The 25,395-nt window shown below is 39.0% G+C and overlaps 1 protein-coding gene across 2 annotated transcripts; it reads left to right on the top strand.

The window, feature by feature from the left end:
• The first annotated feature begins 1,230 nt into the window (after nt 1–1,230).
• Nucleotides 1,231–24,656, top strand: LOC148840007 (E3 ubiquitin-protein ligase RNF19A). Of its 2 annotated transcripts, none has more exons than XM_088907875.1 (9): nt 1,231–1,713; nt 3,156–3,547; nt 5,464–5,669; nt 7,058–7,205; nt 9,941–10,103; nt 13,356–13,470; nt 20,695–20,826; nt 21,550–21,739; nt 22,300–24,656. In XM_088907875.1, the coding sequence occupies exons 1-9, from the start codon at nt 1,546–1,548 to the stop codon at nt 22,481–22,483; spliced, it is 1,698 nt and encodes a 565-aa protein (XP_088764001.1). In that variant the 5' UTR covers nt 1,231–1,545; the 3' UTR covers nt 22,484–24,656. The 2 variants fall into 2 exon arrangements, with proteins under 2 accessions (XP_088764001.1, XP_088764009.1); XM_088907883.1 differs by having other exon boundaries at nt 20,626–20,826; nt 22,300–24,650.
• The last annotated feature ends 739 nt before the right edge of the window (nt 24,657–25,395 follow it).

The following is a 25,395-nucleotide window of genomic DNA, read 5'->3' as shown; positions in this document are numbered from 1 at the left end:
TTTTGTATGTTTGGACATAACCTTCTCTAGAAGAATGAATAATATGAGACATAAAGGTTTATTATAGAAATCCTAATATAAACCTTGTTTTCAAGATATTTGGTATTCAGGTATTTATTCTTAAGACAGATAATGTTTTTGGCATGAAAACAAAAAGGTGTAGGTGAATGTTTTAATTTTTGTATGGGAAAATGTTACCAAAGTTGGAATGTACCGTATATACAGTAAAGCAAAGCAAATATCCTTGTCACACTGCAGATATTAAGCATATCAGATACTGTATTTATTCATATACAATCAGTCATATGATTGTGAATTGTCCACATATAATCCTTGAATCTTTACCAATGAAATTGTTTTCCAGTAAAAGTTTGAATGGTTAATTACATCTGATGGGCTTGTGCTGGGGTGGCACAGTGGAGCGGTGATAAACTTTGCTCTCTTGTAGTACTGGGGCCCTGGGATTCAGTTCCAGACCTCGGGTGCTCTCTTTGTGGGGTTGGTATGTTCTCCCCATGTTCACAAGGGGTTTCTCTGTGTGCTCCAGTTTCCTCCAGCAGTCCAAAGACATACTTGTAGGTTAATTGGCTTCTGGGAAAACTGGCCTTGGTGTGATTGTGTGCGTGTCTGTATCTGTGTGTGCCCTGTAATGGAAGTATGTCCTCTCCAGGGTTACCCTGCCTTGTGCCCATTGCAAGCTGCCCATTGAAGCTGATGCTTCCTTCACAATTGGTCAGCAGACTGAGGATGGCAGGTCTCCATCTTGTATTAATCTACACCCTTTCACTGCTTTTTGCACTGAACATGTTTCACTGAACCCCCCTCTCAAGATAGCTTGCTTTGGGCCATGTAGAACTTGGGTCAAAAATCAGGAGGTTCAAAGTAAACAGACTATTCCATTTTCTCCAAACCTATTTTGAGAAAAAAAATAGAGAAGCTGCTGTCAAATTAATGTCTTTAAAACATATACTCAAATACAATTTAATAAGTTTTATATTGTAAGCTAAGTAATCCTAAAAACATAAAGAAGTTCAAATTAAGTAAAATTTCATTATATACACCAATTATTGTTGTCAGAAACACCAGTTTATAATTTTAGAATTCCTTGACGTGTATTGTTCTTTTTGTATTGTGTTTAGGATCTTTTAACAGTAGCAGGAAAAAAAATAAATACATATTTTTGCTTGACATTTCTTGTTTTTCAAAATATATCTGTATCTTTTGGTTTACAGGTCATGCACCGACACAGGTGATAATGCATAAGGTTGCGCAAGCTGCTGTTTATTAGGAAGAAGAAAGCAAAGACCTGCTGAAATGAATAAGCAATGTCCTCGATCAAGAATTACCTCATTCTTGGACATTCTCCTGCTCGTGCATTAGCTGCATTCAAGATGCCTGCCCTCACAGCAGCAGAATACAAGCCGTGAAATGCTGTAAAATCCACCTCCAGTTACAGACGCATAAATTTACCCCTCCACCTCATCCCTCAAACCCCTCCCTGCATTGTGCTCATGTCAGTTCAGCTTGATGAACTTCTACTAGATCATGAAGAGGCCCAAGCAACATCAGCATCTCAGCTTCTTCAGCTTCTTCAGCCGGAAGCCCAAATCCGACTCCAGGCCAGACCGGCCTCCAGGCAGAGAAGAGAGAGATTCGTCCAAGGGCAGGGAGGAGATCGCCATCACCCTGACACCAAGCGAGCATGGAGACCTGGTAGGGGAACCATACAATATAGAGAGCCTCTGCTCCATTCCTTTCGGAGCATGTAGCACAAACTACGAGTGTCTCTTAACTGAGTTTCCACTTATTCAGGAGCAGCAGCCATATCAACTCCTGCAACTCCTGCAACTCACAACTGGCAACCCACTGAAGCTAAGCAGGTGTGAGCCTGGTCAGTACCTGGATGGGAGACCTCCTGGGAAAAACTAAGGTTGCTGCTGGAAGAGGTGTTAGTGGGGCCAGCAGGGGGCGCTCACCCTGCGGTCCATGTGGGTCCTAATGCCCCAGTATAGTGACGGGGACACTATACTGTAAACAGGCGCCGTCCTTCGGATGAGACGTAAAACCGAGGTCCTGACTCTCTGTGGTCATTAAAAATCCCAGGGCGTTTCTCGAAAAGAGTAGGGGTGTAACCCCGGCCTCCTGGCCAAATTTCCCATTGGCCCTTACCAATCATGGCCTCCTAATAATCCCCATCTATGAATTGGCTTCATTACTCTGGTCTCCTTCCCACTGATAGCTGATGTGTGGTGAGCGTTCTGGCTCACTATGGCTGCCGTCGCATCATCCAGGTGGATGCTGCACATTGGTGGTGGTGGAGGGGAGACCCCATTACCTGTAAAGTGCTTTGAGTGGAGTGTCCAGAAAAGCGCTATATAAGTGTAAGCAATTATTATATTATTATTGTATTGAATCTGAGTTGTTCCTGTAGCTTCTGCAGCTGTTCACATGACTCCAGTTTCTATTACTCTTCACTTACTGTATCTTCAGTTTATTATCTATTTTGTCCTGTTCCATTGCAAAAGACATTCTGTAAATGGTGATAAGAGTATTAATGGTTTGTAAGCACGCCACCGAAATCTTTACCTAGTACTAATTAGTTTCTCCCTTTCACTCCTTCCCAACGAACTTAATGTGGCAATAATACAAGATTTATTTACCTGGCACTTGACTGTATTCGAGATGTTACTGTATATTGTATTTTTCTAATAATAGAAATTGGGTAGCAATTGTATGTCAGCATGTGGACCACAAAGGTACAAGTACAGGTTGGTCACATGCTGAATAGTATGTGAAGAGAACACATTTTCAACTGAGCTCCGGGAAGCTCATTTTGCTTCTCAGCGTGGAATTAACTTTTACTTGCTGCATATTTTTTTCTAAGCCATTCTGTCAATGTGAATTTATCTCATGAGAAGAAGGGCAAATCGGCTTCTAAGACAGAGCAGTGTGGCTAGCAGCAAAGATCTGAATCTCTCAGTAAATTGAATGAACACATTTGACAGGGTGGTACTGGAAAACTATTGGTGCTGTCTAGGTATACTTTTGAAAGCAACCAATACTAGTAGAGGAGTGAAGGATGCAGTCTGTGCCCCAAGGTAACACGTGTTAGAAATGCTTTCACTCATGTTCACGGACCTGTGCGTTTGTTCTAGGACCAGGGTGTTGTTGGAGAAGGAGGAGGGGGAGGCGGTGGCGGTCATACAGGAGGGACCGGCCTCTCCTCAGCCTCTTCCAGTCACGAGCAGCTGCTGGACCACTTGGAGTGCCCCCTGTGCCTTCTCAGCCAACCACGATGCCACTTTCCACGGCTCTCCTCCTGCCCCCACCGCGCCTGCTCTGACTGCCTGCGGCAGTACCTGCGCATCGAGATCACGGAGAGTCGGGTCTGCATCGCCTGCCCGCAGTGCCCCGAGATCCTGGCCGCCCCCGACGTCCGCACCATTCTGGACGACCAGGCCCTGCTGGAGCGGTTTGAGGAGTACCAGCTGCGGAGGTTCCTGGCGGCTGACCCGGACACCCGCTGGTGCCCAGCGCCCGACTGCAGGTGAGCAGGAGCCGCTGGTCGGCGGCACTGTAGAGGATTAAGAGCAGAAGTCAGTCCTGGGAGCTCTGGGGCCTGGAGATGGTTTTTATTGTGCCCTAAACTTGAAACCGTTGCGGAAAATAAATTGGGATATCAGTGCCGTTTTTTTGGATGGATTCATAAAAAAGATGTTCAATTTCTGCATTTCTTTTTCTGACAGACCAAAAGTGGAGTAAATGTGGAGGGTGTCAAGTAAGTCTTTCAGGAGTAAGTCTTTTAGGATATTTTTTCACAGCCTTTGCTCAGTGGAGTTTCGGAGAACTGGTGTCTGTGCTTTATTTTTGGGATCTGTTATGTTTTTTCTCAGTGAGTAGCAGTTGATGCTGTGCCTTTCCTCATGCATGGTGAACCATAACTGTAACTGACATGTTTCTCATGAAAAGTGTGTAACATCTGCTTTGTTCTATTTTCATGCATTGTTTTATTTGTTCTGTGACTCTCGTTTGTTATTTCTGATTATCTGCCATGGCAAATTCATTTTCTAGCATAAATTGTTCTTGAAAACATTTTGAAAGACTCTACACTGTTTTTCTCGGTGAAAGTAGTAGTGCTTCTCTGTAGTATTACCCTGCTACTTTGATCTTCCAATGTAAACCTGTTTCTCTATTGCACTCACACTCTTAAACCTACTGACCTGACCAAACCATGTGTTTTGATGCTAATGTGGACACACAATCTAAACAACTCATCTGTTGATTTGCCACCTTGAAGCCCCAATGTGATTTATTTTCCAGTAAATATATGAGTATTCCACTCTTGAATACTTGATTATTTTACCATGTTCTTTTGAAAACATGAGATACAATGAATACATTACTTATAGCTACTGTTGTTTTAATCTTACATTAATTAGGCCAGCCTTAAAATATCATAAGCTTTTATTTTATGTTCTGAACATTCACTGGACAAATCTGCCCTGCGAAAGACTGGTGACTTGTCCAGGCTGTACCCTGACGCGTGCCCATAGCTTACTGGGATAGACTCCAGCTTCCCCTTGACCCTGAATTGGAAGAAGCGGTTGGAAAATGGATGGAAGACTTTCATAGGACAGATTAATTGTTTTCACAGTGTTATGCTTCTATGTAAAGCGAACAACTTCAGCACATTTTTAGAGTGGTATCACAGTGCTGTGCAGATTACTGTGGGATTCTTCCTGTTTGTATGTAAGAGGAGTCTATTTTAGAGCAGACCATCATCAGTAGACTGGTAGGCGGTTGGTGGTGGTAATGTACGGTCTTTTTGTATGTGTTTATGTGTTGTGTTTAGGCTGGGTAAATGGGGTTCTTATCCCAAGCTATTGTTGCTATGTGGATTGAGCTCCAAGGACACTTGTTTTTATCTGGTCCTGAAGAGTGTTTGTACCATGGGAACCCCTCCCAGGAACATCAGGATCCACCCTGAAACTTTGTTGTAAAGGCCCAAAATGGCCATCCTAAAGCAGGAAACTACTACAGTCCTCTTAATTCAAAATTCACAAAGCCTGTAGCTGTTTTCAGCTTTCTCAAGTTGTGCTATATTTGCCATTTCACTCGAATCATTCATTTGATGAGGGATTCGGATCTATGAGCTGCTAAAATCTTGACAAAAGCAATGAAGCGATTGACCGCCTCTTCTTCTATTCACATGCTCTGTGCCTCTGCTTATGCTCCTTATTTTCATCCTTCCTCACCACCATATTCTTCTTGTTCTTTCTCTAACTCAATTCAATTTTAAATTAATCTAATTAAACTTTAATTTAAATTCCACTTTGCAATCAATTTAATAACTGTCAGGCTTACCCAGCATATATAAATGGAAGATCACCGGGTGGAAGGATGTTTTAAAGGATGTTTCCAGTGGTTTTCCTGCGTTCTTAGTGGCCTGTGTGTGTGTCTCAGTTACGCAGTGATCGCCTACGGGTGTGCCGAGTGTCCCAAGCTGAGCTGCGGCCGGGAGGGCTGTGACACGGAGTTCTGCTACCACTGCAGGCAGCTGTGGCACCCCGACCAGACGTGCGACCAGGCCCGTCGGCAGAGGGCCCGCAACACCTCTGGGAACAACAGCGCTTCAACCCTGCTCATCTTCAGCGAGGAACCGGGCAGCGGTACTTTCCGTTTTCCGTTACCGTTGTGGCGGGAAACGAGCCACGAGACTAACGTGTTGTGACTACCCCTGCGGCGTGTCGTGGATTTTAAACGATGAAACTTGTCATAGGCTTCTCAGAGACACTTGTCCTTATTTCTTAGGGGGGAATGTCATGTCATGTCATGTACTGTGCAGTAGCATTTTGATAGATGACTTGTACAGCCTGCAGCCTGTAGCTCGTGAATCTGTTCTGTGTGATCTGAGGTTACAAAGCCCTTTGCTGGAATGAGGCAGGGTGAAGTGAATGCCCCCTTTTTTTCTATTAATTTTTTATTTAATTTTTTTGTTGTGTGTTAAATAAAAATGTGTTAATTATTGTTGTGTGCTAGGGGTCTGAAAATACCTTTGTTAATTAGCGATCATCATTTTAAAAAGGGATGTCCCTCTCTCCAGGCACTGGTATGGCTAAAATTGGCTAGATAAAGTAGGTATTGCAGTGCATGTACAGTACAGCAGCAGTGATATCTAGATATCTTTGTTTGCTTTAAAGCTTGCTGTCATGGCATGTGGAACTAGCACTTCACCCTGACTCAACTCCATACTGTATATTAAAAAAATAATTAATATGAAAGAAAAATGGAAACGTCATGATTGCGTAAGTGTTGAACCCTTTGCTGTGGTAACATGCACATAATTACCTTAACAAACAACACAGTTAGTTGAGTGGCCTCTGTCTGTGTGCAGTAACAGTAGTTCTCATTATTTTAGAATACAGACACCTGTATCTACAATATGAGGTTCCTTGGACAGGCAGTGTAATTTAAGCAGAGACAACCATTAACACCATTAAGGGATAAAATCATTGTCAATTAATGATCAAGACGCTACCTCCAAACAAAGGAAGCAGGCAAGCAGCACATCTTCTAATGTCTGAAGGCACGCCACTTTGCTGTGGCACAGTGGTTGAATAGTACTGCATTGTGGTATGAGAAAGAGCAAAAAGCAAAAAAGAGGAGTCAGAGTTTTTCTGCAGCAGGTCTGCCTACCTTCTGAGTTTAAAAAATGCTTCGATGGGACCACCCACCCCAGCATGCAAAGCCCTCCCCCTAGAATGTATTAGCCACATCCCAATAAATAAAAAAAAACCCAGCCTTGTTCTGCAGTCAACAAAATAATTTATCTCAAGTGCAAACATTCAGGGTGCATATTATCAAAAGCACCCTGTACTTATCATTAATCTTGTGCTGTAAAGGTGATAACTGTAAATTCAGAGAAAATATGCTGTTTCATAGGTGCAGTTGCTGTCCCTACAACGAATCAGTTTTCAACGTAGAGTATATTGATGTCGCACTTCATAGCGCCTTGCTTTGTTATACTGGTCTGACTGTCACAACTCTGTTGTTGCAGAGGTTGAAGAGATCAAAGCCTGCCCACGGTGTGGAGCGTACATCATGAAGACGAATGATGGAAGCTGTAACAGAATGAACTGCACAGTGTGTGCCTGCCAGTTCTGCTGGCTTTGCATGAAAGAGATCACTGACGTGCACTACCTCAGGTATTTCAATGCATACACAACTTTTAGCAGTGTACAGTATGTACTGTATTAGTACCAGACAACACTGCTTTGAAGTAATGCTTTTTGTGATCACATCTGAAGCACAATTACACTTCCAGAATTGAGTTGGTGTCTTTTTGGGGAGCATCTTAAAAGCAGTGCAAGCAGAGTGGTACAGTTTGAACAAAAATAGACAGAAGAAATGTAACTGTTTTGAATGTTGTGGAGTAATAAGTGCATCGTCAGAGAATAAAAAGGTCTACAGAATAAAAAGGTCCACTGTATGACAACTACATGCGCTGTTGTTGCAGTTGTTTGCAGGCTTATGACTGGTGTGCACAACTGTTGTCTGCAAGTTATTAATTGTACTTTCATGTGCACAACTCAGGGTGTTTTGCAACTAAAATGAAAATTAGAATGCAGTGGGAGGAAAAATAAATCTTTGTAATTACAATTTTTACATATTATTTTAGCATTCAGATACAATGATCATCCAGATCAGTTTTCAAACTTCTGTCTAAGTGTTATTTATATAATAAAATGTAATATTTATTTCTTCACGTGTTTCTCAGAAATGCTGATCTTCTGGTGTTACGTCCCAGTGTGGTCCATGTGTTTGTTTTATGTTCCACACTTCCTGACTTTGGTTGTTCTCCCTTCCCATTGGTTCATTAATTCATCCAACTTTGCCGTTGTGACATCATTGTCAATCAATGACCAGTCTCGACCAGTCAGAACTCAGCTTATTCAGTATTTAACTTGGAGGTTTTCTGAATGAAGGGGCCTTTCGTTTGACTTCGGTCCCGCTTGGTTTTGCTTTGCTTCATTTTGCTTTTGGTTTTTGCTTCGGCTTTGTTGGTTTGTTGTTTTGCTTTGTGTGTGTGTATTTTCGTATAGCTTCGGCTTTTGTTGGTTTCTGTTCGTCTCTTTGTACTTTCGTTTGTATGTGTTTATCGTTTATTTTGCCATTACCTTGCCCAAACTTGTTATCTGTTCAACTTCTGTGTTCTTTTGTACCCGGTAACTTGTGTCTACTCTCGTTTGTATTCATAGTTCACTTGTGTATTTGTGTGAACTCTTGTGTATTGGGTTAGTTTAGGTTGTTGGGAACCCACCTGCATCCAAAAACTAAATGTTACACCCCTTTGCCCCTAGACACTTGGGGTCATAACATCTGGCTAAAAGTTAGAACAGACTCTGTAAAGGGAAAATGCCATCATGTAATACTTAATGCTTTTGGAGCTCTCTCTCTTGAGAACCAAATACGGCATATCAGCTTGCTTTAAACAGAGGACCTTAAATCCTTGTCATTCTTGTCTGGGTTCTTGATCTACTGACATCAAGCAGTTCTGACGAGGTTTTGTTCCTGGGAGACATAAAGCTCTGCCAGGGACCCAAGCTCCCCAAAATGATCATATATTTACATCCCTGTTGATTTTTAAAATACATACAGTAAGTGTTAAAATTAGTTTGGCCTCATTTCTGTTTGTTTTGGTCGGACTAAATATGATTCGACTTTGTAATAGTACTTGATTGATAATAAAATCAAAAATTGGTTTCTGTAAATAAAATATGATGCATTATTCTTGGTTAGAAATTTGAATTAAGATATTAAAAGATCATTTCTGTGTACGCTGATGTATGACCTGTCTTGCTCTACTTTGAACAGATTTTTTTGTCTGTAACCACGAGGTACATTTGAAAAGTTCACGTTAACACATACAGTTGAAATGTATGCTTGTGTTAGTTTTCAAGTGATGAAAATCTCACAATAAGCTAGCAATATTTTTTTTTTAAAGTATGGCTTTAACCTCGGATAAGGGAAACGTCCCTTTCATACAACAAAAAAAGCACATTGTGTGTATAATGCACTTGCAATAGTCAATTACAGGCAATTTTTTTAAAAATTACAGTTCTGTATCTTTTCTGTTGTTCCTAAATAAATATCATAAATATAGTTGGAAGAAAATAAATATACATATGCTATTTCAGATAACAGATCTCCCTTTTTTGCCCCATTATTTGCACTGTTATGTGAGTCAGTTGGGGTCCATTGCATACTGTATAGTATCACTGGGCCACTTTCCATGCTAGCAAAAATCCATCTGTTCTCTCTGACTGCTTGCAGTCATGTGAATGCCATTGTTTGTCCAGCATTAGCTTACAGCACTGTGTTTTTTCAATGAAGAAGATCTAAACTGATGTCTTAGTTTTATAAAGCACTTTGAAGAAGTCTATCACTCTGACCCCTTAGGACTGGAGTTAAAATGGTCTCCCACTGTGGGTTTTCTGGTGTTTTTAGGAATGATGAATAACGCCGTATTAATGATACCAGGACAGATCACTGCAGGGACTCCTTTACAAAGATATATCCTTAGATCTCCAAATGGTTATCTTTGAGCTATAATAACTTTATCTCAGTGGTTTATGAATGACCTTAATCAGTCTGTAGAAGGCAGAAGGCAGAATTGGAAAGGAGCTGAGGGAGAAAGTAAATCTCTGTACAGTAATGGTGGTGATCTGGGGTGAGATTATATGACCGTTTTTTTTTTAGTAAACATCCAATTGATAAAGTCAGCCAGCAAGTTTGTTGCACAAAAAGGTCATGTTCTTTATGCTCAGTTGATTTCATATTATTCTTTGTCTGTGCGGTAGCTTTCATGGCATTAAGTGCTAATCTCCTACATTAATACTGTATGCAGTATATTCACAATCTCCTCCATCCTCTTTTCCAGTCCCTCTGGTTGCACATTCTGGGGGAAGAAACCCTGGTCTCAAACAAGGAAGGTACTTTGGCAGGTGGGCATGCTCCTGGGAGCTCCAGTGGTAATTTCTCTCATCGCCGGCATTGCAATCCCAGTAATCATAGTCGGGATACCAATCTACATGGGACGGAAGGTATTGCTCTGTTATTTGCTATGCTTTTCACAAAGGGCTTCCTAATGAGTATCAGTATTTGCCAGCTCTCAGAAGTTAAGGGTGGCTAGTCCAGGTTAATACTAGGAGGGGAGACCCTTAAAGAAACCCAGTTTGCTGCTGGAAGGGGTATTGGTGGACCAATTGGCACTCTTTCCTCTGGAGCAATAATTCCAAACAAACGCTCCAGTATGACGTCCAGTGCTGTACGAGGTGATATCCTTCAAATAAGGTGACATGAACCCATCCCAACCCACCCTATCTTGAACCCAAAAATTCCAGTTAAAATCCTAGAAACACTTAAGTACTGGTTTATACAGTATATATAGTATAACATAAAACAAAATGGAAAATACAAAAATAGTGGTATATCCCAAACATCCTCAGTGAAAGAACATTTCAACTACCTGACCATACAGCCAAAACTGCAGTGTACCGTCCTGTATTTATTTGAAATGACCATTTTTTTCTTCTCTTCCTGTGCTTTAATGCAACATGAGGCTGGAAAAATTGTAAACTAGGATTACCAATATGGTGGTGACAGTTAGTAATAGTTGAGTTTTTCTGGTTCCTCAGTTTTGAGGCAAACAAGTGACAATCAGCAGTACGATATTTCAGAATGGACAAGTAATCAAGTGCCGGGAGAAGAGAAACATCCTTGGCTTAGTGTGGCGAGTCCTGAAATAAGACTAAGCAAGAAGCAAAGTTCATGCTGCAAGTTCTTTCTGCACCGTTTCAAATTTACTTTTTACTACCATTTGATAGTCCATTTGTACAGCAGAATATAAAAACAAAACTTGAGGATTTCCTAAAAAATCACATTTGGACATTTGAAATGTTATTTTTAGAATACAATGCAACCATTCTCCCATCTCTTTAAATCATATTTCTTTAAGAAAATTTTACTTTTTGGTGTTGCCAGGTGTTTCAGCATAATTAAGGCAGTTGATCTTTGACCTGAGTTCTGAGTTTTTTGTGGCGCAGGGCCACAGGTTTGGGAGCAGTGTGCCAGGGTTTTCTCGACTTGTAATAAAGAGGAGATCTTGAGAGCCTCTGGGCACCTGCTGTCTTCCTGTGATGCCAGTGAGATATGTGCCTCACTTGCAGATTGTGGACACAGGACTGTCCTTTCTCATTCCCCTGTGTCATACAGGACTCACAGGAGATGAAGAACAAATTGCTATTTCCAAACTGATTGGCTTTAAATTTTGTCCTTTTTGTTAGCGTTTTAACATATTGGTAAAGTGTTTTGCAGAGACATTAACATGACACCTTTTTGTGCCAGTAGTCAATATTTGTAAAAAGGTAGGAATAGTCAAAGCTATGCACACACTAGAAAATATTAGTTTGAAAGGACCAAAGGTCTTCAAATGTGTAAGCATGGAATCAGAAGAGAGTGGATGAAAACACCCAGGAATAACCATATAAAAGACTAGAAAACAGTGGCCCAAATGGATGATTAAATCAATAAATTAAATATAGGGAATATTAAGAACCACTTAATTAGATTATGTTAAAGGAGCAGGACCCACATAAAGAAAATGTCTCTTTACACATTGCTAGCAAAAGCAAGTAAAAAAAGGAGAGAGAGGAAAACTGTAGCCTAAAATAAAAAAAACAGAGGATATGAATGATTAAATAATAAAATAAATCCTTACACATAATTAAAGCTTTTCTGGACACTCCATTCAAAGTGCTTTAGAGATAATGGGGACTCCCCTCCACCACCACCAATGTTTAGCACCCACCTGGGTGATGTGCCACTACACTCACCAAACATCAGCTATCAGTGCAGAGGAGAACAGAGTAATGAAGCCAGTTTATAGATGGGGATTATTAGGAGGCCATGACTAGTAAAGTTAGGGGGGAACTTTTGCCAGGACATTTGGGTAACACCCCTATTATTTTCATGAAATGCTCCAAGAGAAGGATGGCAACTTTTTTTCAGTACAGTGTCCCCATCACTATACCGGGGTATTAGGACCCAGACAGATCACAGGCTGAGCACCCCTGCTGGTCCCATTAACACCTCTTTCATCAGCAACCATAGCTCTCCCAGGAGGTCTCACATCCAGGTACTGACCAGGCTCACACCTGCTGAGCTTCAGTGGGTTGCCAGTTGTAAGGTGCAGAGTGATATAGGTGCTGGACCTGTTACATCTGTATTCTTACAATGCTTATTTAATTAGGGATCTTGAGGCAGTAAAGGCAGGTTCAGGCTGAAGAAGTCAAGCTTTCACTTAGAATGTTCCATATCGTTCTGGTCACAACATTATAAAAGGGACATTGAAACCGAGGAAATAGATCAAAGAATAACCAGATTAATTCCAGGCGTCATTATGGCGTTAAAGGAACTGAATTTCTTTAGTAATTAGAGGAGATTATAAGGGGATCGAATTCAAAGTATTCAGAATCCAACGGCACTTTTAAGCAGTTGTCGAACACTCCAGAAATTTTCAGCACTGGTTTATATTTTGATATATTGTTAAATTGAAAAATTTCTACATTTGGCAAAATCTTAACTTGCATTTGGATTTGGATTTGTCAAAAACATAATTTCGATTTCTAGTCATAATGTAAACATTAGCTGTGTTCCTCCTTCATCTCATTTGAGAATTATGTAATAATATTACTTAAATGTCTTCTTATATAACTTTATCAGGCTGAGGTTTTCATTGATACAGTATATCAATATTGTAAGGATTTTCTAAATTTCATGTTCATGCAACTAAAGTTTTTAAGATTACAATTTTATTCTAAAGGTGTTTTTTGATTATCTTGACCTTTAATTGGCCTTAAATATTGTTGAAAAAATGCATGAAATGATCATTTTTTATATATTTGTCACATGATTAAAATTGTGTGTGAAAGAGAAAAACATAACCCAGCTGTAGATTTTCTGGCCTTTTTTCAGAGTAACCATAAAAGTGTAGAATACAATCTTTAGGGAATGTGTTAGTAAAGATAAATAGGTAACATCCTAAGGATAAAGTATGAATTATATATGGTAAAAAAAAATGGTCAAGAACATATATAAACATATAGTGCGGTATAGTGTGAGAGAAGATTACATTGAATTAAAAGCTGTTATTCCCCTTTCTGAAAATTGGTTAAAAACTACAGTCTTGTGTGTTATAACAGAATCTTTCAGTATTATTTTCAGAAAATGCTGTCTCCTCAAACGCAAAACAACCCACTTATAACATTTTTACTCTGTTTTTGTCAAATTTTCAGGTCCACAGTCGATGTAAGAAAAACAATATCTCAGGAAGTAAACAGTACCTGACTGTAGCCAGTGGGGTTGTCATGTCAGTGTTTGTTTCTCCAGTTATTGCAGCTGTGACTGTAGGTAAGAGAGAAGTAATTCATATCTTCTTGTCTCCAGTTCTGGGCATTTTAGATTCATGTTGCCAAGGCGATGTCTGACAGCTTTTGATGTATGCCTTATTACCTGATTTACTGTATACAGCTCTCTTCATTATTAACCATTAGAATATCCCTAAACACAGTATAAATGTTCATCTGTTCAGCACATGTGTTTTTAAATCAGTTTTCTGCTTTTGGCCCAATGTGAGGCTAGGCTACCAGATACTCTTCTGCTTGTTGTATAATTTTTATAGTAGATATTATGAAGCAGTTATCCCGGTGTCCGGGCCATGTTTCCCCCCTCTGCCTTTACCGTGGCCTCCAAATTGTCCCCATGTATGATTGGCTTGCACTTGCCCTGTGATGGACTGGTGTCCTGTCCAGGGTGTACCCTGCCTTGTGCTCGTTGCCGGGTAGGCTCCGGCTTCCCGCGACACCATATGGTATAAAGCGGTTTGGCAAATGACATGACATGACATATTATAGTAACATTATACCATAAGTTACTATTCACAAATTAGTCATATAGTCTGTGAATATATAATGGCTTAAACAGTATTTCAGATGAATCCATTAGTAATTCTGTATTATGTTATATGCAATTGTATTAAAAATGTGGACACTTATTGAGTTAACAATATTATCTCTGTGTTGAGACAGTTAAGTTGTGGAGCTCAATAAAACATAACTAAAATGTGTTATTTCTTTATTCATTCAAATATGAAAGGCTTGACTTGATTTAGTTGTACAGGCGCAACAGTATTGTCACCTAATAGTACAGATGCAGCCATTCAAAACGAGCGAGGGACGCTGCGGTACAAAATCGCCACGTGGAGCTAAAAAAGCTTAACCTTTCATGTACAGCATTTGAGCTGTCACCAGAAAACACCCGGTTTCAAAACCTGATCACTACTGAGGGACAGTCTTTATTCAATTAAGAATTTAAGTTGTATACTCTTTAGACATTTAATTTTAAACTGTGTATTACAGCATGTTAATCATTAAACATTAAAAGTTGGTATATTTTATAAAAGCAAGATTGCTCAGTTGGACAAAAGTATACAACCTACCATAAATATTTTAATTATGCAGAAATATTTTATGCATCAAAGTCTTTACCAAAGATATTACTAATAGTATTAATAATGAATAACCTTGGACAAGCTGTAAGCTCAAAGTATTATCCTGGTCCACTTTCTTTGTAACCGTCTTTGTAAACGAAAAGACTTTATTTTTTCATTGACAAAAAGTAACACCACAGCATTTCGTTGATCCGATCACGTTTTCGTTTCCAATCATACAAAGTAAGTTTTGAGAATCTCCGATTAATTAATTAATTAATTAATTTAGGAACATAAACATATTATGTAAACTGTATATGGCTGGTATTGGTATTTTAAAGAAAAAATACACACCAGTATTCCACTTTCTCCCTAAACATTTTAAGCATCAAAGTCTTACATGTGGTTATTTTGGAAACATTTTTACGAGCTCCTTCTGACCATATTAAGTTTATATACTTTGTGAAAAGTGATAATGTTTTAACCTTTTCTGTGAATTCGCTCATTATCGGCCTAAACAAAAGCATACTTTTAGAATTTGATTAACAGGGAATATAATATGGAATCGCGTATCTAAACAAATTAATAATGATATGATTATATTCATATGCTGTAGCACAAACAGTAGTATTCTACATTACTGTGTCTGTGGCGTGATGGCTTAAGCTTGTGCCTCATATGTCTGAGGTCTGCAGTTCAAGCCCTGCTGTCGCCATGAGTTTTCTTTTAACAAATAAACATAGCAAATATTATGGACACTATATTGAAATTTTTTATATTTCTAAATATCGCAACATGTTCGAAGCTAAGTCATTTATTAATAACAACAAATAATTTCAACTGCTACTGATATTATTACTGATAATAAATATTATCGACACTATATTATAATTACAAACATCTATGTAATGTCGACCATATAGTGTACGCATTACTGAAGCTAAAAGTTTAGCCTTTGTCACTAATGTAACCACTAAATAGAGACATAAATATAGAAATCCCTACGTTACAAACTGTATATGGCTGGTATTGGTATTTTAAAGAAAAAATACACACCAGTATTGCACTTTCTCCCTAAACATTTTAAGCATCCAAGTCTTACATGTGGTTATTTTGGAAACATTTTTACGAGCTCCTTCTGACCATATTAAGTTTATATACTTTGTGAAAACTGATAATGTTTTAACCTTTTCTATGAATTCGCTCATTATCGGCCTAAACTAAAGAATACTTTTAGAATTTGATTAACAGGGAATATAATAATGGAATCGCGTATCTAAACAAATTAATAACGATATAATTATATTCATGTACTGTCTGGTGGAATAAACTGAAGAGTTAGTTAATGCGACACGGAAGATAGAATTAATAATGTAGCGCTTTCGGGCTCACGCCCTACCAGCTGGGGAATTGAACCATGGCCTCCAGGGTCACTCAACAGGGAATACTGGTGTGTATTTTTTTTTTAAATACCAATACCAGCCATATACAGTTTGTAATGTAGGGATTTCTATATCAGTAGCAGTAGCACACTTCTTATAGGTGGTCGACCAGGAGTGTGCCAGGAGCCAGATTGGTCAGGGCACATGCCAGCGACCGGCCCAAACATAGAGTGCAGGGCGGACTGGAGGAAGACCGGTCCAAAAAGTACAGTAAGTGGCTGCCTGCTTTAAGTGGACTGGAGTAACTACAAAAGTCACAGCAGAGTTTAGCTGTGTCGTTTTTACGCCATTTTTTTGACCACGCACAAATATTCTTATGTTCATATCTTCGCAAGGGAAACACAGAAAGCCTTCAAACCAAACACATTTTAAAGACCTCTACATAAAACTATCAGTGAGCAAATTCTCTTTTTGTAAACCTCCGGTGTTTCATCGATGCGTAATTACGCACTAACTGGAACCCTGTAAGCACGGGAATAAAGCTTTGTTTGATTTCTGAAACCCTTTCTTTATGTCCTGTTTTCAGGTAAAGGTGGTAAAAAAAATGGCGTAAAAACGACACAGCTAAACTCTGCTGCGACTTTTGTAGTTACTCCAGTCCACTAGAAGCAGGCAGCCACTTATTGTACTTTTTGGACCGGTCTTCCTCCAGTCCGCCCTGCACCCCTACTCGAAAAGAGTAGGGGTGTAACCCCGGTGTCCTGGCCAGATTTCCCATTGGCCCTTACCAATCATGGCTTCCTAATAATCCCCATCTATAAATTGGCTTCATTACTCTGCTCTCCTCCCCACTGATAGCTGATGTGTGGTGAGCATTCTGGCGCACTATGGCTGCCGTCGCATCATCCAGGTGGATGCTGCACATTGGTGTGGTGGAGGGGAGTCCCCATTACCTGTAAAGCGCATTGAGTGGAGTGTCCAGAAAAGTGCTATATAAGTGTAAGCAATTAATTATTTAATTAAAGGTCAACTATATACACAATATTGCTGACAGCAGGAAAATTCCTATTCTTTAGCTGACAGCTTATTAAAAACAGCACCCATGATGTTCAAACCGATTTTTTACATAGAAGACTGACACAGCTTTGCGTTGTGAATCTCTTTTTCTAATAAAACATTTGTCAGTCTGTTCTCCTATTCTACTCTGAGAATGAAGAGGGGGAGGAAAAGTGCCCGCTACAGTATGCTTGAGAGCTGTAAAACAGGTTTAATTCCAAACAATTTATCCAGTGGGACAATTTAACAGACGCCTCAAGCCTTTGAAAGGCTTCTTTGAAAAACTAAAATAGCAAATATTATGGACACTATATTGACATTTTTAGAATTTGATTAATAGGGAATAAAATATGGAATCGCGTATCTAAAGAAATTAATAACAATATAATTATATTCATATACTGTAGCTTAAATCCTGCTAAACTAAAAATTAGATACAAGAAGAGTATTATTGGACAATGTTGTGAGGCTCTGGTGAAATTTCTCTGTAAACTAAAGAGTTAAAAGAGGACACATGTTGTGTATAACCTCTTTTTACACTTGTAAAAAGGAACATTCCAATGTTAATGCGACACGGAACATATTATTAACAAAGTATCGTTTTCGGGCTAACGTGGGTTTGCGCCCTACACCCTGTGGGACCGCTGTGTACATACAGTACTTTCACAATGCGAGAAATACTGCTCAATATGAGGTTGTGCGAACAACCCCCATAGGTGATATTTAGAGATATAAATTATAGTATTTTCGGGTTCATCGAGGACAGCCACAGCGATTCAGACACTACTTTTCTTGTGTCTAATTTTTAGTTTAGCAGGATTTGTGCGATAAGCACATTATTTAATGGGGATGACATTACCCACGTCTATTATCACTGTACAACACTAACTACTTTCAGGCTGTGTCAAAAATAAAACGTCGTTTTACATTCAACGAGTGTCCGAGTCACTGTGTCCATCCTTGCCGAACCCAAAAATGCCACAATATTATAAACGGCTGGGCAAATGAATTTTTTAATTTTTAAAAAAGAAATCAATAATGAGATATGATGTGTTCCTGCTTAACTTAGACATTGCATGATTTTAAAAGCTATAAAAACAGGTTTCGATAGTTAATAAGCACTTTTTGTGTGCAAAAAACGGGTGATCTTTCTTCCTCGTAGTCAGCCTAGAATCTTTGTGTACGCTGTTTATCTTTTTTCTCTTTTCTCACCCGCTGCAATTCGGGCACAGAAGGGTTAAAAAAAAAGTCAGACAGGCAGTGGGAAGGGGGAGGGGTGAAACTGTTACCTGTCCTGGATAAAGCGGTTAGAAAATATTCACATATTAAACTTAATATGGTCAGAAGGAGCTCGTAAAAACTTTTCTAAAATAACCACATGTAAGACTTTGATGCTTAAAATGTTTAGGAAGAAAGTGGAATATTGGTGTGTATTTTTTCTTTTAAAATACCAATACCAGCCATATACAGTTTACATAATATGTTTATGTTCCTAAATTAATATTGTTTATGACCATCAGATGCGTTATGCTCGTCTTCTTTTTATGCTCAACTACTAAAATTTCCCTTTAGTTGTAAAATTCCATATAAATATTCAATACTAAGCGGATTAAAACGTGCACAGTAAAGAGATTAAATGATTAAATCTTTTCACTAATGACCAGTGCACCATGAGTGCCCCTGTCGGTCATTTTGGCCAGCCAATCACGTACCGCGGTACGCGGCGGTGGCTTGTGGGTAGTTGCTTGCGGTACGGGTTTGTACCGCGCAGTTTGAATGGCTGCATTTGTATAAATGGACTTAAAATACGTATACAGTTGTGAAATTAGAATTTTACCCAAATTACAAATGACTTACAGTAATTATTCTGATAAAAGGGCATGCAACCAAATATGTACTTTAACTCTTTGAAATTTAGTGAATAATGAATGTGAACCAACACTTATGATCACTTGAAATCACTGGATTGAACACAACGTATGTTTTTGTTCGAATACCATCGAATGTATGTAAGGAAGTAGCCAAAATACAATCTTACAACTCACAATCACAAAATTGCTTCACTGTAAAGCAAAAATAATGGTTTTAACTTTGCTATCCCAACATTTTTGTATGGCATTATACTGTATATCATCCAAATAAGAAAAAACCTCATCAGGTGAAGACTGAAAATTACTTTTATTCTTGGATGTACAGTGGCAGCTGTCGCCTTGCTATTGATATTGCGTTTTCATGAGAATATTTCTTTGAGACCATTTACCTTACTCTCTCATTACACTGTCAAGAACGATGATGTCAAGAAGATGTTTTCAAAACAGCTGTCAAGAATGTGGCTTTTATCAAAGCCTAATCCTGTTGAATGTTATGCTGCCTGTACTTGGCAATAATGTACCGGCAACATTATTTTACTTTCCTGAATACCATATCTCCCCTTTTCTAGTACAGAGCAATACTCAAAGGCTATACTTACTCTATTGATTTTCCCCAGTTCAAATATTCATAAACATTTGTGAGTTGAAACTTTACAGATGTGTTATAGAGGACCAGTATGGCCAATAAGCAGGAATTAGCTACATCAAGCTGTATTTAATACCATTAACAATGCAAGAGGTACATTTATTAAAAAAACTCTTTCTCATTGTGGTTTGACAGTGTGGAGCTATCTGACTGGTAATTAAGGACACACCTTAGTGTGTATTAATCCTTAGTTTGATTTTGGTATTGACAGTAATTGAAAAGCACTGAAGTGAATTAGGTAATAAATTATCTAATACTAATTTAGTACTAATAAATGATCCACGTAAACTACTGTCATCAAAATGTGATTTTTTAGATGAGAAAATAGTATATCTGTTGGCATATTTGTTACTTACATATTGTATGTTTTTTTAAATGAGATTTACATTTATTTAAGAACTGTAAGAATTTACATTTATTTTAGAGATCCCATAGAACATGAGCATTGTAATAATATGTAATAATATCTAATAATAAAAATAATTCTGTAATTATATCAGAATACCAATTTACAAATTATTTCCAAAAGTAAACATGCAACTCCCATAGTTTTTTTTCCTCACACTGTAGTCTCCAATGGAATAAAATGGGATCAGAAGAGTTGAAGATGGGATTCCTGTTTTCTTTCAGGAATAGGAGTGCCCGCCTTCAGTCTATATTTTGTGAAAATTTCACATAAACGTTAAAAAGTGTTTGGCAAAGTTTAGTTTTACTAAAAAAGGGTTTGCCAGACTCGGATTTCTCCAAGACAATAAGGAAGGTTTCATACTCTTCAAAATGCTTATTAAACCTTTGCTTTCAGATTAACGGTTTGTGAAACTCTCAGTTTTAATTTTGCATAAAGTTGAAAAGTGTTGGACAACCATTTAATGAGTACAGACCTTAGCTCATTTTATTTTTTATTATTTATAACATTTATTATTTCATAGCTTTTTCAAAGCTCCATGTATTTATTTTCCAAAAAAACAAACAGTATTAAAACCTTTGCATAAAAAGGTTTACCACATGAGTTCTTTTTAAGCCTTTCTTGATTTCCATTTTACATTGATTCTGTACACTAAAATGTTTCCAGGGCTGGACATGCATACTGTACTAAAACCTCCAGAAAAACTGTTCCTGTAGGTCTCCTATGGAATAAAGTGGGATCAGAATCGTTGAAGATGGATGAAGATTTCAGTGGTTCTCTTACAGGAGTTGGAGTGCCACTCATGATGACGTATGTATACGGAGTCGTCCCCATGTCTCTCTGTCGGAATGGCTGGTGCTTGGGTCAGAAGGATCAGCCGGAGCCAAGGAAAATTCACCTGGAAGATTTAGCCAACTGTAAGTGTCAGTCCCAATGTCAGCACCACAGGCTTCAAACTAAGGGGGACATACGACCCTTCTAGCCTGTTTGGTAGTTGGTAGTTGTAGGGTCTCGTCTGTTTCCTGAATGAAGCCAAAATATCGGCTTCAATCGCGTGGCTGGGTAGCCTGTGCCATACATCCACAAACTGCATTCCCATACTGGGAGTCAGACCCATTCCACCTGGGTGAAAATCATAAGTACTAGACAGTACAGGAGAACACTGCACTCCTGTTTTGGGAGTCGGACCCAGATTACCTAGATAAAAAACCTGGAATCCTTACTAGTTTACCATATTGGTTACGTATATACTGGATGTCGAAATTCCCCTGCGTTATGTAACATTATAGAACCAAAGTTAAAGAAACTGCAGGAAATGAAACAGTCTTCACTCAAAGTAACTGCTTGTTTTTACAACCAGCTGATTAACCAGATGGTGCAGTAATTGCTGGAGTCACTGTAAGGCAAACCTGGAGTACAACATGGAAAATCAAACTTCAGATAATGTACAAAAAACTGCGTTGCGTGAATGGAAATGTCAAATTCCAAATAAAATGTTTACTGCATGTGCACATTGAGGATAGAAATCCACATTCTACCTCAGTTTTTAAATGTTTTCTTTAATGTTGTATTTCTAAGCATTTCAACGTTGCGAAGGGACCTCATAAACATCAAATAGATCTCTCTGTTGTCTGATGCAGTCAGTGACCATTGGTCTGGTCAGCCCAACCTAGCGGTCAGCGAGGCCAGTGTCCATGAAGCGAGCATGCTCCCCAGCACCAGCAGAAGTCACGCAGACAGGGAGAGTGGCAAAGAGCAAGACAACCAATCAGCGAGCACCGTAGCCCTGGCAGGAAGTATGTTCAGTGACACACAGGACCCTTCCTTAAGGTGAGGTTCCATATTTAAGGGTTTAAGGGCTTAAAACATGCTGTTCTGAGATGATCACATACTGCATGTGTATTATTGTTCTTGTTTCATTACGTTATTTATTGTTCAAGTTTGTAACCATCATCTTTGCTTTAAACACAGGTGTTTTAATGCTGGACCACGGATGTTTTCATAGGTGAAACCTACAGCATAAAGCAACAGCTGTAAATTCCTACTCTTATTCCCACACAAGCCTTTTTTTCACACTGCATCTCTTAAATTATAGATCAAATAAAGGCCATCTAGCCTGTATTAATTAATTTGTCAATAATGTTCTCTTAAGACCAAATCTCTAGTTAAGTGAAATAATCTACTAGACATTTAAAGATTAATTGTTCTGGTGCATAACCCTAATATGTATTTTTTAAATTGTTATGGCCAGTTGTTCTAGATTACATATCCACCCTTTTGAAACTTGACTATTCGTGTTTGACTCGGCTCTCCAACACCAATGCTAACACCTGTGTGCAGGACTTTTTTTTTTCACGCTCCCAACCCGTTCATTTATATTGCCATTCCAGAGAGGGCACCAACATCGAGGTGCAGGTGGAGATCGAAGCCCACCCCAGAGAAGGGCATGAGCAGAGCCTCAGCAGCATCCTGTCCAGTCAGAGCCTGTCGGTGGAGTCCCTGGGGTGTTCGCGAGAGCAGCTCTGTGGGAGTGAGCTGGGCAGAATGGCAGCGCCCGAAGCAAACACTGTTTAAGACGCACACTGATGATTACAGCTGCTTCCCCACAACCTGCCGAGACGCACAGCAGCCAGCTGCTTCCACACAAGCCGGCTGATTCGAAATGTGCTGGATGGCTATTGCAAACTGTCAGTTTGATTGCACTGAGGAGCCACAGACGAAGGCTTTGCCCGGCTCAAATTTCTCCCAGATAATGAGGAAGGCCTAGTACTTTCCAGAGTACTTCCAAATACTGTATTAAATCATTGCTTTCAGATTAACGGTTTGTGAAACTCGCAGTTTTAATTTCACATAACCTTGAAAAGCCTTTTGACTACCAGTTAATGAGTACTGGCCTTTGCCCGTTTTTATTTAACTGTATTTATTATTTAATAGCTCTTTCCAAGTTCTGTGGATTTATCTCCAATAAGGTTTTCCAAAAACAATATTCCGATCTTTGCATAAAAAAGTTTACTGCATGAGTTCTTTTCATGCAAAGAAGCATTTCTTGATTTCCATTTAACAGTATATGCTGTACACTAATCAAATGTTCCCAGGGCTCGACGTGTATACTGTAACAGTACTAAAAACTCCATAAAGCCACACACAGATCTGCTTGAATTTCCAACCTCCAAATTTGGAGCTAATGTCCAGAAATCATGGACCAGAGTATCCATAGCTTCACATTGAAGATCATCGCTCTACAAAATTAAATGAAATTGAAAATTAACTATAATTCTTTTAGCATGTTTGTGGTTTTTCCTGGTTTCTTGATGATTTTATGATATGGGTGCCATATCATACATACCACGAGACATTTACTTTGGTGTTCTGAACTAGATAGTTTTTCCAAATGTTAGAATAAGGTAGGCATGGATATTTGCAAGGCTGTAGTTTGGGTAAATCTCTGCCTTTTCTGGTATGAAAGTTACAACACTATAAGTTAGCCATAAACCCCTCCTCACCCTTTGTTTTTGTTCAGGAAAAGCAAATTTGTGAAGTCTTTGGTTACTTCTTTTTGTCCCTAGTTACCTTTCACAAAGAATTGCTAATTTATTTGGCTTATGCTTTTATCCAAAGCAACATACGTTTGCACACATTTTTACATCTGGGTATTTTACTAGAACAATTTGGTAGAAGCACTTCGCTCAAAGATGCAACAGATTGCATCTCACCTGGGATTTGAACCTACAACCATCCAGTGACATGTCCGGATCCCAAACCATTGCTCCACACTGCTGTTAAGAGAAATGAGATCATGTTAAACCAGACTGAAAATAATCGCTGTGTTCCCCAGAGAGGACAGTTTAAAGAATTTGTGGTATAGTATTATTTTCACAAACATTTTTATAAAAGAGGGGCAATGGGTCCCTGAGTTCAGTTCCGGAACTGGAGTTGTTTGTCCTCCCCCCGTGTACCCAGTGTACTGGTAGGTTAATTGGTTTCTGGGAAAACTGGCTGTAACTGTGTGTGAGTGTCTGTGTGTGAAGGACTGGCGACTAGTCCAGGGTATACCCTGCCTTACACCCATTGCTTGCCAGGACAGGCTGCAGCCCTACTGTAGGTTTGAGTGTGTGTCTGGGCGGCGATGGACTGGCGTCTAGTCCTGGGTGTACCCTGCCTTACACCCATTGCTTGCCCGGACAGGCTGTGGCTCCCCCATGACCCTGAACTGAATAAAGTGGTTAAAAAAATGGATGGATGATGTAAAAGAAAAAAAATCAATACTTAAGTCTTACAAATCTGAATAAAATTACAAAGTGGTAATGTCAAGATATCCCTTTTATGAAGGTTTCACTGGGAATGTGATTGTTTTAAAACGCATGCATGGGATTTTTCTTTACCTTTTCATTTTTGGTATATTGTAAATAGCAGCCAGTGAATCGAGTTTTGTTTAGTTTATTCCTAATTTGTAAACCATCTGAAAATAGATATTCTGAAGATTCCAGCTATTCCCCACAAAATATTGAAATGACTTGATTTCACTTCTTTATAAACTCCTCATACTAGTATAAAAATATTGTGATTGTCCCTGCAATGAAAACAAAGGTTATCCATTCTATACCATATTTTGCTTTAAAATATGCTAGCTGTTCAAACAAATGTATGTGATTAGAGAGAGTGCGACATTGTAATGGGGCAGGAACTGCAAGTCAGAGAAGTGCTGGTTTTGCTGTGTTCATAATGCAATTAAAATCTGCAGTAAACACTTGCATTGTCATTGCGTTTTGTAATCCAAAGGACATACCATGCAGTCTTGTTCTGATGGGCACTGTGGTACAAATGGTGGATATAGGGCTGGAAATGCATCCTTCATTGCACAGTAGTTTGATCTCTTTCAGGGTTTGCACGCTGCATGCTCTTGTAAATATACTGTACGTCGCCGTCAGATACTTGATTTTTCATTCTTGTTACCGTTGCAGACACCCGTGTGCAGATAAAATTAACCGGTAAACCGGTAAAGGTTAATTCCACACTGCAACATGGAATGAAAGAAAAAAAACACAAAGGTTCAGTTGCTGAGCTTTCTTGAAATGTGTCAAGGTTCCTCAGCAGCTGAACCTGCTCCTTTGCAGCCAACATGTGCTGACACAGCTGCTCACTCGGAACTTCCGAAGATGCGAGTATGTTTTAGATGTTCAGCTTTCTCCAGCTGCAAAGAATTTCTGTAAGAGCGTTCAGCTTGTAAATCATGATTATACTGCTTTGCAACAAGAATCATACTTACATGCTTGGGTATTTCCTTAAAATTGAACACCAAAGTAAAACTGAAGTATGCTTTGACCTGTGACTTTAAAATACTCTGGAAGTCCTTAGTGACCTGAAGTATGATACCGATAGACTAAAATAAATTATGGTTAATCACAGGGTACCTAAGTGTCCGGACTGTTCATTTTACAAGTATTGTTTAAAAGGGTTGCGTCAGTTGTTTGTATTAAATAATGAAC

The sequence above is a fragment of the Atractosteus spatula genome, chromosome 2, assembly GCF_055471065.1.
Source record: "Atractosteus spatula isolate fAtrSpa1 chromosome 2, fAtrSpa1.hap1, whole genome shotgun sequence".
Classification (NCBI taxonomy): Eukaryota; Metazoa; Chordata; class Actinopteri; order Semionotiformes; family Lepisosteidae; genus Atractosteus; species Atractosteus spatula.
Note: the sequence above shows the minus strand (reverse complement) of the source record. Positions and strands in the feature narration are given on the sequence as shown.